The 14,829-nt window shown below is 39.6% G+C and overlaps 1 protein-coding gene across 4 annotated transcripts in view; it reads right to left on the reverse strand.

Annotated features, from left to right (window-relative positions):
• The window catches only part of tln1 (talin 1), a 261,880-nt gene that overhangs the window by 18,886 nt on the left and 228,165 nt on the right, over positions 1-14,829 (reverse strand). For all 4 annotated transcript variants that reach the window (XM_048541038.2, XM_048541019.2, XM_059649048.1 and 1 more), the window contains 9 exons: positions 14,370-14,519; positions 14,005-14,106; positions 13,808-13,927; positions 9,012-9,158; positions 7,451-7,617; positions 5,094-5,277; positions 3,972-4,097; positions 1,680-1,796; positions 363-548 (listed from right to left, as the gene is read on the reverse strand). In XM_048541038.2, the coding sequence (XP_048396995.1) occupies positions 363-548; positions 1,680-1,796; positions 3,972-4,097; positions 5,094-5,277; positions 7,451-7,617; positions 9,012-9,158; positions 13,808-13,927; positions 14,005-14,106; positions 14,370-14,519 (1,299 nt within the window). The remainder of the gene's footprint in view (positions 1-362; positions 549-1,679; positions 1,797-3,971; positions 4,098-5,093; positions 5,278-7,450; positions 7,618-9,011; positions 9,159-13,807; positions 13,928-14,004; positions 14,107-14,369; positions 14,520-14,829) is intronic.

Below are 14,829 nucleotides of genomic sequence, written 5' to 3' on the forward strand. Positions count from 1 at the left end.
TTGGACTTCATCACGAATAGCCAGGATCTTTATTTTGGAAAAACTGAAAGACAACCAATTCCAGGAAACTCTAGTGAAGGTCAAGAAATCTACATTCTAATCTACAATATGTTTTTATAGAAATTGGACAGCTCCTAGCTGCTGCCAGGTCACCTCAACCTGGTATCTTCTCCCACTGTTTGCAAAGAATCTACTTAAAAAAGCCGAAGATATTTTCAGTACCAATCTTTCTTTTAGCAATAGCAAGAACACTTTACTGAAAAGCAAGCCCTGTTTAAGGATTAAAGCTGCATCCTTTATCCAGTTATTTGTCATGTAAGATAAACGAGTATTTCGCAGCTGATGCTTGGCTTATTAGATACCTTACAAGAATGAAGCATCTCTGCAATAGCTTTGCGGCTAAGATTGGCAGTGGCAATAACATCCTCTTGACGACAGGAGTTTCCTGCTGCCACAGCTTTAGCTGTTGCAATGGTAATTCCTTTAGTCATCCGGATAAATTCTTCAGGTGTAGAAGTTTTAGGTGGTGGATCTGCTGAGGAAAACACCTAAAGGAATAAAAGGAGTTTAGTGAATGAGTTGAAAAAGGTTTGCAATGCTTTTATTTCACCCACTGTTCATTGGCATGCATGAAATAACTATCAGTTTTAAAAATATCTGGAATCTGCAACATTTTTAAAGAAAATAGAGAAGTTAGATCTCTTTACAACCTTTAAGGTATGCCTTTTCAGACAGGTGTAAGTTTCTTCTCCAATTAAAAAACAACGACTGACGGAGTCAACAACTAGAGACAAGCAAACTTTTCAGAGGCAGTGGACTATCCACTACTCTTAGTATTTCTGTGCAAGTATTGATCAGCTATTCAGGAGGCTTAGTGCGGTGCGTACAGTAATGTAAATGTAGCATTTCCACTTAACCCCGTAGTCTGGAGTCCTAACCTACCTCTAAACTACGGGAAATATCATTAATCTAATTTAGGAGACTAGGAACAGGAGTAAGCCATTCAGTCCGTTAAGTAGACTTCACCATTCAGTTAGATCATAGCCAAATCATTTACCCTAATATTGCATTCCTTTCTTCTGCACATCCATATTTTTCCACGTCATTAGTTGCCACACATCATTTGATGCCGGTTTTGAACATACTCAACAATTGACATTCCGTTGTTCTCTGGGATAGAGAATTCCACTAAGATTCACACAGTGAAAAATATCCTCCTCATCTCAGTCTTAAATGGCCTACCACCAACTAATTTTGAGATTATCTCCCTGGTTTTAAACTCAGTAGTTAGGGGAAAAACATCCTTTCTACAGCCACCCTTTAAGAATTTTGTATGTTTCAAGCTGATCACCCCTCATTCTTCGAAGTTCGAGAAAATACAGGCCTATCTTCCTCAATCTCTGCATGTAAGACAGTCTCACCAGCTCACAGCAGAGATGGGCAAAAGAAAATGTAATGGAGCAAAAAAATTAGTTCAGTCAACCTAACAACATTGGGTGTATGCATTATTCTGTAGCAACTAACCAACACGTTTGACAATATATGGAAATACCTGCTGAGAACAAAACGATGAAAATAATTTAATAAGATCAGAGGAAGAGGAAATACAAACATTTGAATTCTGACATTGACCATCAAACTCACTTTGCCTTTATTAAATATAAAAATGAAATACATACTGCCAGTTCTTGACGGATGTGCTCAATAGTGGCTTCCAGAGCTCGTGTTCCTCTAGTAGCTTCATCTTCTACTGCCTTTACAGTCTTCAGCAGTGAAGTCACATTAGTCACCATAACCTAACAGGATACAAGTACTGGATATCAGACCAAGAACTACAGAAAAAAAAAATCATCAAGCGTGGTCATTTTGTTGAACAACCTGCAATGAAAATGTCATGCTTACATAATTGCTATCATTGATTTTTTTCCATTCTAAAATCTTAAACTGTTACTTGTGGCAAGATTTTGCTGGAGCTTTGGCTTCCAGGTAAGCAATTTAGGAACTGATAACTGAAAGATAATTTACTCTTTATAAAATATTGTTGGCAAAAGAAAGCATGAATGTCATAATCTCAGATGTAACAATTAATGTTCATCTCCCTTTGCATATTGTTTTAAAACCTGTCTACAATGCAAATATTTACCATTGGGCCACAGTAGACTCTACCATCAGCCTATACTAAATAAAGTTCAGGTACAGAGAATGTGCAAATAGGTTCTGTAACAGATTATGGTTTTTGAAGATTACTAAACAACATTTATCTGGTTTTGCAATTTCTCATAATGGACCATACAAGCACATCACTACCAGTGGAGATTAAGCAATTAGCAGCTATTAGATGCGAAGATTTTGGATTATTCAATCAACCACACATGATCAGAGAGGCACAGTTTAATGCTATCTGTAGATCTTTCAAAGTTTTCCTTCCCAATTAAGCATAAAACAAGATTTTAAATAGAAGCTTTTTATTTGGTATTCATCTGGATCATTTTTAAGAAATACTAGTGATCTTATAGTGCCAGTGGCTTCAGGCCCCACTTGCCACAGGGTTCTGAGGAAGGGTCACTGGACCTGATACGTTAACTGAATTTTCTTCACAGAAGCTGCCAGACCTGCTGAGCTGTTCCAGCAACTTGTTTTTGTTCCACCTGCTACAATGTTGTGCAACATCTCAATGGGTTGATGACAAAATATATTTTAAAAAATTAAAGGGAAAATAACATCTGTATTGCACGAGACAAAATGCCGAAAATGCACTTGGCAAGTGGACTCAGATTAGCAAAGGCATTGCCATGGATAATGCACCATTTGATGACTCAATTCACTACCAAGCTTCATTTAAATTTTAAACTGGGCAGTTTGGCACAGATTGCTTAAGGCATTGCCCTGAAAACTGAACTAGGAAACGGCTGTCATTTATTTTGTGGAAAAGAGAAAGGCAGAGTGTTCATTTTCTCTGCAAAGAATAGGACCTTGTGTATTTTTTTATACATGTTATATCATCTTCTATAATACTGTGTGTGTATTTGAAAACAATGTATATGACACAGAGTCCATTTGCCAACCAAGCAGCACTTCCCCCTCATAGTACAAAATGCTTTCTCTTTACTTCGTATTTCTTGTCCTGATAAATGTAAGTTGAAAAGCTTTGACAAGATATCTTTCTTCAGCAATAGGTAATCACATTGGAAAATGTCCAAAATCTCTGACTGAGCTGGATTTGGAAACATTCACTGAACATCATGTGAAGTAGAGGATTTGTCCATCAGAAGTTAATACTTTCCGGACAATTCTGCTGTAGGTCAGCACTCTTAGACTTCCACAGGGTTCCAGTGTGCATATGTGGTCACTCGAATATTTGGGCCACTGCATGTTAAAACCTCCCACTCTGCTTTTTCAAAATGTAACTCTTTCTATCCTGGTGACCCTTTGTCCTCCATTCCTCTACCAGTTGGTCACTATGTCCTGTCTTCAGCTTCTACATTGCCATTTCAGGTAGAGATTTCAGCTAGCACTGCCCTATTATACTGTTTGTAAACTCATTCACATTGCTTTCTCTCTCTGTGCCTATACATGCCTTCTCTAAACTTACCGATTTAACAACACCAACAGGAACGTACCACAACCACATCACTTATATCCACAATCATTCAATCAGCTGTGGCATATTTTTCAGGGTTAAATATGCTGCATATCTGTCAAGTTTGCTTATAACGACTTATGCTACTCAGTGCATCAGTGAAGGAACTCTAACCAGGGGTAATTGGCTAGAAAGGAGGAAGAATCGTCAATATATACAATTCTCATTGGTAGGATAGTTCAGAACTCGCTAGTTGATCAAACTCGAACTGTTCATATGTAGGCTCACACTTGAAGAATCATTGTGTAAGTACAGTATCAAATGCTAACAGCTGTTACTATCTTCAGAAGAAACATGCTGGGTTGAAGGTTGCTGTTTATTCTGTGAGTACCTTGGCAGCATTCTTGAGATTATACATGGATGGATCATCTGAAGCCTTTCCTGAAGCTCCTTTTGTCGCACTGATAAGATCTCCCAGGGCTTTTGCTACATCTTTCACTGCATTAATCAGTACAACCTGACAGAAACAAAAATGTAGTTGTTTAATTACAAATAAAACAACCTTTTGGCACAGCAAGCAACAAGTCATTTTTCTCAAAAAGTTAGTTTAGTTCTAACAAAATTGGTGAGATTCGGTGAACTGCAATAGGAGGCAGTATACAATGCTTCCATTGAAGAAATGCTGCAATATGATGCCTTATTTCATATTTAATTGCAAAAATATACACAGGCCCTCAACAGATTGAATGAAAAGCAGATAACTGATGTGGCTTTTGTGATGACCTGTTTTAAATCAATCATGTCAACAGATTATACATTTCATATTTATGAAAAAGCACTTCAACACACCAATTTAATCAGAATCGTTCTGGAGTGAATACAGTCAAACCCCTGTAAAATTACTGCTTAAAAACAGGAGACTAGATTTAAGCATGCTGATCGTAACATCAAGCAAGCATACAAATACCAGAATCAAAAAAAAAACTACAGACGCTGGAACCCAAGGTCGACAAACAGGAAACTGGAAGATAACAGCAGGCTAGGCAGCATCTGGAGGAAAGGAGCAGTCAACATTTCGGGTATCACCCTTCTTCAGGTCCTGCTGGTTGACTGTTTCTCCGGATACTGCCTGGCCTGCTGTGTTCTTCAAGCATACAAATTTGTTGTCTATTTTAATTGCATCAGTTAGATGTGCCAAAAAAAAAATGGAGCTGGGGTTGGGTAAATAGTTAAAATATCGCCCTTGTTAATAATTGATGGGCTGATTTCAGTTCAGTTGGTAGAAATGGCACGAAATCATCAAAATCCTAGAACATTCTACAGTCCATCATTACGGAAGCAGCCTCACCACAAGGGTAATTAGGGTTGGGCAACAAACGCTGACCTTGCTAGTGACGCATATCCCATGAATTGTTTAAAAGTCTACTTTTTAGAAAGATGTAAATTGCTTGTTGTAGCTCAAGTTCAACAGATCAAGCTATAAACATTTTAAAATATACTGAAAGCTTTTAACCTGTGTTTCAGGATCATCTGAGCCCAAGCTTGCAGCTCCTAATTTCACCACCTCTGCCAGTCGCGTAATTGTGACAACTGAGGACTGTGCGGCATGCGCTAACTTCTCTTGACTTGCAGCAGCTCCAGATACAAGCAACTTTGTGTCTTCCACCAGAGCTTTAGCAGTTTTTAGAATGTTCTCCCTAAAATAATTACAAATGATTCAAGACAACGATGAGAACGATTCAAGCCGCTTAAATATTTAGCAAAAAATCTGTAAATGTTGTAGTTTGAGATGAAGTCTGTAACCATGTAATTATATGAACAAAGGTATTCTTCAAAACACATCAAAAGACCTGCTGGACGCATCAGACTTCAGTTTAGAGGATCAGGCCATTGTTTAGTTTTGTATGCAAACAATTAGTTGAAGAACAAATTTCTAAGTGTTACTTTTGATAATTCAGTGAACAACTTTTACAAATGTTACAAGGGAGGGAGGAGTGGGGGCACCTGAATTTATGTTGCGCCTTTAATTGAATTCAGGATGCCTATTACACTTTATAGCCAATAACAACTTGTGGTCAGTGTTGTCTTGTAAACAAATTGGATCTCACAGCAGATGTGGTAGCCAAAGAGTAATGATGAATCATCAGTTTTGTCTGCTTTTGACACAGCAAACAGGCTGGCTCAGTAAACTCACCTGCTTTTTAAAAATCAAGCAGTTCCACCCCACTTACACATTTACTTCAGTGTATCATAATTATGGCTTAGTCAGAGTCAGAGTTAAACAGCACAGAAACAGACCCTTTGGTCCAACTTGTCTCGACCGCCCAGTCATCCTAATCTTACGAGTCCCATTTGCCAGCAATTGGCCCATATCTAAACCCTTCCTACTCATATACTCCAAATGCTTTTTGAATGTTGTAACTGTATCACCTCCACCACATTCGGGCAGCTTGTTCCATACACATACACACTCCGTGTGTGAAAAAGTTAAAATCTTTCTCCCCTCAACTTAAACCTGTGCCTTCTAGTTTAGATTCCCCTACCCTGGAAAAGGCCTTAGCTATTCACCCCATCCCTGCTCATGATTTTTGTGATCACCCCTCACCTAGTCAAATGTTGGATGGGAGTTTGAGCTTTCAACCTTCTGTCCCAAAATGCCAGACTGCTAAGCACTGAACCAAAAGTGACACAAATATTACTTTACAAATGACAGAAAATATAGTAAAAACAGCATCAGCTTATACCAAATCTCAGTATTGTTCTAATAGTAGACCAAAGGGTAATTTTCCTATCATTGAGACTGAGCTGAATTTTCTAAACAAGCTGATTCAATGAGACGATAATTCCTTAGATACAGTGGTTAGGTGTTATATACATTTCAGACGTCATTGTAGAACACAACAGAATTACACCAGAAAAGACACTCTTGCTCACCATCCCAAATTCTAACCAGGGTTGATGAAATGGAGCTCGTATAATAATTTAACATGCACTGGTGATATATACCAAAACACCTCCGATGGGAATGCTAAGTTCCCTTTCCTGATTTGTCTGTTATTCCATGATCCAGGAGGAAAGGACACATGTTCAACTCCTTGATTACTGGGCCTAAAACTGGAACTTCTTTACTTACCAACCCAACCACCGCCTCCGTCTCCCAACTACTCAGACTCCCCAGTCCATTGTGGTTGAGGCTTGATTTGGGAAGATTGTATACAATTAGTGAATGTTCACTAAATAAGAGCCAATAATCCTAGAAATATTCAGGGTAGCCACCACCTGTGATAACAGTAATAGTTAACGTTGCTGTTCAGAGGTGGAAAATATTACAGCTGTAACATGGATTACAGCAAATACAGAGACAGAAAAGGGAGTTGCGGGGGACACTACTATCTGAAAAATTAGAGGGATCACAAATTATTGCAGGGACTCAATATTGAGTTCAATGTGCCCAATTAAAATGTCATTAAGCTTCACTGGACCAAGGCAGGAAGCTGCAGACAGACAGGCAAAATACTGGAATTGAGAACTACGTGGCAGCAAATCTGGGGTCAGATTTGAGTAAACATATTCCACAAAATTGTCACCTAGTCCACATATGGTCTTCCCAGTTCAAAGGAGATTGCATCATGAGTCATGAAATGATCATATAAAATAGAAAATTGAAGTAAACTACTACTTTATCTGGAAGGATGTTTAGATCCTTGGATAATGTGAAAGGGGTTTTCAGGTGATCAAGGAGCAGACTAAAGTTTTCAGTGAATAGCTCTCATTGAGCCATAATAAAATACCCTGGAATTGTAATTCACCAAAACAAATTATTTTGTTCTAACCCTTAGAATACACTTCTAGACTATTATCCATATTTACCTGTGGTCAGCAAAGGTCTCTTCATTTTCTCGGTTTAGTGTACCTGCTGTAGCAAACATGATTGTTGTGTCTAAATCAGCTATGATACCAGACACAGTACTGGCAGCAGTGATGCAAGCCTGAGTTCCACGATTGCCGGCCTGCAAAGATGCCAACACGTGGGAAATCTGGAAGGTAGAAGTGACAGTTTCAATTCAGATACAACAGCATCCCTTTCTTGCCTCATCCGCTGGATTTTCACGTTAACAAAAGATTTAATCATGATTTTTTACAGTTCAGTTGGCCATTATTGAGAGTTTCCATATCAATTCCCATGTCCTGGTCAAGGATGCAGTTTAGGATGTTTTGTCGATTGCCCTCAGTAAAAGATCTGAATGTGAGAACGTGGTGCAAGATAGGCAATTCAGTCCCTCCAGCCTGCTCTGTCATTTGATATGATCATGGCTGATCTCATCTCAGCCTCAAATCCACTCCCCTGCCTGTTCTCCATAACTCTTCAACCCATTACTAATTAAACATCTGTCTGTCTATCTCATCCTTAAATTTACTACATGTCCAACCATCCACCACACTCTGGTGTAGTTAGTTCCACAGATTAATGACCTCTTGCAAGAGTAATTTCTCCTCCAGCGTTTTAAATCGGGTACCTCTTATTCTAAAACTCTGGCCTCTTGTTCTAGATTGCTCCATTTGAGGAAGCATCCTCCGTTTTACTTTGTCAATCCCCTTTAGCATCTTATATACCTCAGTTGAGATCATCTTTTATTCTTCTAAGCCTCAGAGAATACAGGCCCAAACTGCTCAATCTCTTTTGGGCAAGCTCCTCATCTCTAAAACCAATTTAGTGATCCTCCTCTGAACTGCCTCCAAAGCACCTACATCCCTCAAGTAAAGGTTGCCAAGAAAATTGGATCCGAAACAATTGTAAAACATACCTCCTGATCTAGGGCTGTATTCTGTCAATTTTGAAGAACAACCCATTTTTGATTGTTATAATCTCAAGCAGATAGAAGGTATTTAAAATGACTGATGGTGTCTTTTCTTTTGAACCAGCAACACCAAACAACCGCCAATTCATAACTAATGTATGACTAATTCACATGAACGTAATTTGGTGTGGAGCAAATTTCTTGATTTGAATCTTTTGAAAAATATTTTAAAATCCTGGGCACCAAAACATGGTTCAGCATCAGCAAGGTTAAAGCAGGCTGGCATGTGCACATTATTTATCAATTTAAAAATATTACGATTCTTCAAGGCATTTCACCATACTGTGTTTTGCCTCCTAGGCAATAAAATAGCCTTGGAATCAAATCCAACTGAATGTCATCTTGCCTATTATCAACCTGGGCAGCCTTTGAAGACAGCAGAGGTTGAGTTTAGAATTAAGAAATGGAACTCTGGACATTTTAATCCACTAGACGCACTTTTATCTGCTCTAATACGCAAGTTAATCAGAAATATTTAACAACTGTTTTGGTCAAAAATATATTGCTAAATTACAGGTACTTGAATGCATATAAAGTTCCATATTTAAATGTTCTTTCTGAAAAATCATTACCTTCTCAGAGACTTTGCGAGCACATTCAATGAGTTCTTTCTTGGTGAAGGCATCACTGGGGCTGCACTGGAGAGAACCAGCTTTGAGAACCAAAGAGGCACAATTGTGACCGAGTTCTTGCACACGATTCTTGATATGGTTGCCAATCTAGAAATGGATTCAAGAAAAGATTGTAAAGGTGTACTGCACAGATAAAGCAGTGGATTTTTCTCATTAAATCAGAATGCAATAACTTTAGTCTACGCAAAATGTGAAAAAATAAATTAACAAATATTGGTAGGACCCAGAACTGATAACATTTTGGCTGTGTTGGGAATGTTGAAAGCTTACAGGCTTGAAAGCTTGACCTCCAAATCTAAAACCAGAGCAGGTGGTATTGGGTGAATTTCACACATTTGGTGTCCACATGCTTGAGGGTGTGTAGGGGTTAAAAGTGAGAAAATTGCTGCACGTTTAGAAATTGAGGTTAAAGTGATTTTTGCATTTAACTGCATTGGAAATTTAAATGTTAATCGTTCAAGTTATATTAACACGGCTTTTAGAATTTATGGGTTTGCTTCCTTAAACTCAAATGAAAGCAAGGTAGAAATCTTGCCACAATTAAAGGCTTGAAGACATAACAGAAAAAAAAATACAGCATTCACCAAAACTTCAAAGCTTCTTTCTTACCCAATAATGTAAAACGTTTTGCCCAAAGCAGTTGTGCAGAGTTAGCTTTCAGCACTTGAAGGTTTGTACGTCTGTTCTCCACTTTGTGGTTGTTATATTAGATTTGCTCTTTTACTGCGAACCAGAGATCAGAACTAGATGACCATCACCAACAGCAGCACCAGCAGGAAAAGCATTTGCAGAAGAGGGTCAGGTGCAAAGGTGCTCATTGCACATGAGACAGTGACGAGGGCTTGCATGCACTTGTTTTATCACTGCATTTGCTACTCCATGTAAAACGGATTCCCTGGATGAACATATCACCAGGGATGCTTGTGACATCATGCTCAAGATGGACTCCTCCAATCTCTCCACAAGCACGCAGTGCAGCTTCAACCCTTCCAGAGCCTGGAGTATCCAATGACCTCCGACATGAACTCTCCATATTTGTCATGGGCTCTGCTCACTTGTGGTGTGGGTCAGACACAACCCAACAGTTTTCCTTACCGGTCCTGCTGAGGTGTTAGTATCTGATCTAGTGTGTTGCATGCACAAGCCCTGTTGTGATGGTGCATCCCCAGAAGGATGGAGGTCCTCTGAGGAGTCATTGATCTGCAGCTCCTCTGAAGGCCCTGTGGCATATTAAAGACGTGAATTAGCATCACCAAGGTGTGAATGCGTTAAGGTGATCATTTTTCAAAAGATCATACTACACTCGCTGCTGACATCTAGTCAACATGTACAAGTGCTGTATGTCATGTTGACATCCGATATTTAAATCCATCACCAGGTAGCTGGGAAGTCCCCATCTTCCCAACTCCAGGTGTCAAGCACACGGAGGTTCCACTGATGTCCAGCGACTTCTGCTTTGCAGTTGTTGGATGCAAAATGGCTGGAGCACCATTTTTGGCATGCTGCCTCTTGCACTTCAGGGCTTTCTTCACCTGCAATGACGGAAAAATAGATAGATGAGAGAGAGTAATGACATGCATTGAGCCAATGGATGAAAAGCATTTGTCGAGGATGGTTAAGATACAGCAAAATGACATTGCGTAAACAGGAGCGGCAGTGAATAGCCGGGGAGGTGAGGATCAGTAGATAGAGAAGAGCGGACGCAATTGCAAAGCAATTTAGCATGAAGTGATAACATGAAGTAGACTTGACAAGCTGGTTATTGTGATACACACATAAGGATGCAGTCGAATGTGTTGTTGTGCTCACCTTTCCTGCCCTGCTTAATCCATTAAATTTCTTTCAGCACTGTGAATCCACAGTCACGGCACCACACTCTGCTGATGTCCTGGGGATGCTGCCAGACACACATCCTTGCTTTCACTGGCAGGTCTGGTCCTCCTACCTGTAGGAAGTACTATTTCCCATGGACTTCATGGCTACCGGCACCATATCAGGGAGGCATCACTGTAACATGACACTACCCTTGAACTTGTGCACCTTATTTTAATCAACTGATTGTGTCCTGCTCCCAATTCCAGAATCCGTCAAGTTTCGTGTTTGGTATATTGCTTTAAACATGTGTCGCCATCACATCTCCTCACCCAAAGTGCGGTGAGGAATGTCAGAACTGCATGGCAGCACGGCAGCTGGGTTAAAAATTCACAGTCAAGACTTGCTGCCCTTACTTCCAGGTTCCCCCATGCACATATCAGAAAAGCTCATTCCCCTACTTTTGAACATGCACCCATTGCTTTGATAACTCTCAATCTAGCCCAACACTAATCACAATGGCCAAACGTTCTCAAAGTTAACAACATGACTCAGGTTTCTGTTCTTACCAGTTAAGTTACATTATTTGGAAGGAGATAATGTGACAACAGCACCATGTATTTTTCCATAATAAATAAATTTCAAGCCATATCCCAAATGCATTTTCTATTATGGTACCAAATAAATTATCGATTTTGTATAGGTCTCTCAGCATTCACGATGAAATAGGCAGTTCCTCGGTTGTGAATGGGTTGCACTCGAGTCCATTCACAAATTGATTTGTACACGAGTTGGAACACAATGCAAGACAACATTAGGCTGCCATTTCCAAATACAGATGTTTGCATATCAGATTGCTATAATTTCACCCCTGTATGGGATCACGTAGGTAAATCAAACATTCATAAATCAGGGATCCCTGTACCTGGTAGATGGGGCTATATAAAAATTACTCTTCAAGCAATATCATGCACAGTATTCAAAGATCAAACTGTACACAAATAAAAAGATACAAAGAATGTTAACAACACAGAACATTTGCATCTTAAATCAGAAAGATGTATCGTGTTACGTTATTGGCAAACAGCTAAAAAATAATTGCTACAGAAGGTGCCACATTAACCACTTTACTGCAGTCAGGTGTCAAACAACAATGAAGCAGTACAGCCACCTCTTGGAAGAGGGTAAGAAGTGTATTTGATGAAATTCAAGCATTTTGAATCTAAAATTATTATTTGGAAACTTTGGGAACTAGAAGACAAAAGTGATTGTTTTTAGCCCAGGTTAATAAAGCAGTTGGTTCGTTCACTGATCAGGAATCTGCTTGAAACGGTCAAAGGGAGTACAGCCTGGCTAAGAAAACTACATAGTGTCATAGTCAGAAATGGACCCTTCAGTCCAAGATGAACATAATCCCAAACTAAACTAGTCCCACCTGCCCTCTCCTGGTCTAAATCCCTCCAAACACTTTTCTTCTCCACATATCTATCCAAATATCTTTTAAATGGTGTAATTGTGCCCACATCCACCACATTAATGAAGGCTGAAGCATTCACAACAACTTTCAGTCAGAAATGCCGAATGGATGATCCATCTTGGCTCCTTCAGGGGGTCCCAGCATCACAGATACCAGTTTTCAGCAAATACAACTTACTAAAAGTGATATCAAGAAACAGTTGGAGGCAATGGACACTGCAATGGTTATGGGCCCTGACTATATTCAGTACAGCTACAACACTGGCATCTACCCAGCCATAAGGAAAATTGTTAACAAAAAGTAGGGCAAATCCAACCATGGCTAATTTAATTCCCATCAGTCTACTCCTGATCATCTGTAAGTGATAGAAGATGTCATCAACATTGCTATCAAGCAGCACCTAATCAGCAACACCCAGTTTGGGATGCATCAGGACCAGTCAGCTCCTAACTTCATTACAGCCTTGGTTCAAACATGGACAGAAGAGCTGAATTCCAGAGGTGAGGCAAGAGTGACAGTCCTTGACATCAAGGTCATATGACAGCATGGTGTTAAGGAGCTCCAGCAAAACTGAAGTCAATGGAAATTGGGGTAAAACTCTCTGCTGGATAGAGTCACACCTGGTACTAAAGAAAAAAAGCTGATTGCTGGGGATAGGTGTTCACAGCTCCAGGACATCTCTGTAGGAATTCCTTAGGGTAATGCCTTTGGTCCAAACATCTTCAGCTGCTTCAATGACCTTCCCTCCATAAGGAGGTCAGAAGTGGGGATGCTTGCTGATGACTGTACAATGTTCAGCACTGTTCTTGATTCTTCAGATACTGAAGCAGTCATGTTCAAATGCAATGAGATCTACATAATATCCAAGACCTGGCAAACTACAATGTGCTGGTGAAACCACATCTGGACTACTGAGATGAGTTTTGATTTTTTAGTCAAAGAAACATTATTTCATTAGAGACCAGAGGTTTGCTGGAATGGAGGGGTTGCTAAACACGTTGGGACTCTACTCACTCTGAGAGCTCAGTATCTTCAGAACTCCTTGTAACAGAGAGCCGTGGGACAGAGTCCTTGTATGTTTAAGGCGAAGATAGATTCATTCCTTCCTACCCACAGCAAATCGATTGTAACAGTTCAAGAAGTTAGCTTACCACCTTCTCGAAGGAATTAGAGATGGCCAATAAATGTTGGTCCAGCCAGCAACACTTTCATGAATGAATAAAAACAATTAGCGTGCGTGTGCGTGAAAGAGAGGGGAAAGAGAAGATGGAATAGGATCTCACTGTGCACAAATTGCACTGTTGACAGTATTGAAGCAGCTTGCTGGACAGGTTTAAGTATCTTCCTTTCTATCATTCCTGTAGTCTTGTATGTCACGATTTATGCAATTGTACAACAGAAATAGGATACACCATTTTTTGACAAGCAGTGCTGCATTATGAATTACCTCTTCATTTTCAGCAGTTATAGCTGCAGGTTTGGCTTCTTGCGCCAGATGCCCATAGTCATTGGTAAGCTGATTGGCCAAAGTCCCCAGTTCATCTGGATTGGTGGTTGATTTAGTAACCTGTGAATATAATCCGAAATGAGAAACAGCAATGCAAGTTCAAACAAAGCACATTGAAGTCAATGACTGACACCTACCATTTCCTGAACAGTTACAGCAATGGCTTTGGCAGTCTTCACCATGGTGGTCTGGTAGTCAACAAATGAACCATCTGGCTCACCTGGAGCACTTTCATCAATCTAGGTTTAAAGCAAAAACATATAAGTTCCACTTGATACCGACGTAAACAGGAAGTAGCCATGGATGGATAGCCCAAAATACTCAACATGATATTACATTGAAAACTGCACAGTTATGGATATTGTTTTCCAAAAGTACAATTAACAGCTGAGATTCACAATTTAAAAGTTTTCACAGTTTTCATGGCAACTGAAGAATGAAATAACATTGCATGGGAATTTATAAACAGACGTTCTGTTGAGCTTTATAACAATGATCTCACCTTATTTATGGCTTGGTTGATGGCATCCACCATTCCACTCACGACACCTGCAGCACTAGCTGCATCATTGAGTGTTCCTGACAGGTCCTCCACAGCTTCCTTCATCATCTGTACAGACTCATCCAAAGCATCCTGTGTTTGAGCTGCTTGCTAGAAGATGAAATAAAAGCAGCAAAAGTTCAATGCTACATCAGAACACAAAATACACAAATAAATCGCTTGCAGTTGTCATAACATTGATTTTAAAATGTACTTTCTAATTTTGCTCCTTAATGGCTGAGTTCTGGGCCTCCCATTTAGAGAAAAGTCATAAGTTTCTAGAGCTTGGCAAAAGGCCTTTTAGGTCATTATGTCCACGTCAGTCATCAAATATCTATCTGCGCTAATCCCATTTCTCAGCACTTGATTGGGAGCCTTGTGTGTTTCAAGTTCACATCTAAATATTTCTTAAGTGTCTTGA

This window comes from Stegostoma tigrinum, chromosome 1, assembly GCF_030684315.1.
Source record: "Stegostoma tigrinum isolate sSteTig4 chromosome 1, sSteTig4.hap1, whole genome shotgun sequence".
Lineage (NCBI taxonomy): Eukaryota > Metazoa > Chordata > Chondrichthyes > Orectolobiformes > Stegostomatidae > Stegostoma > Stegostoma tigrinum.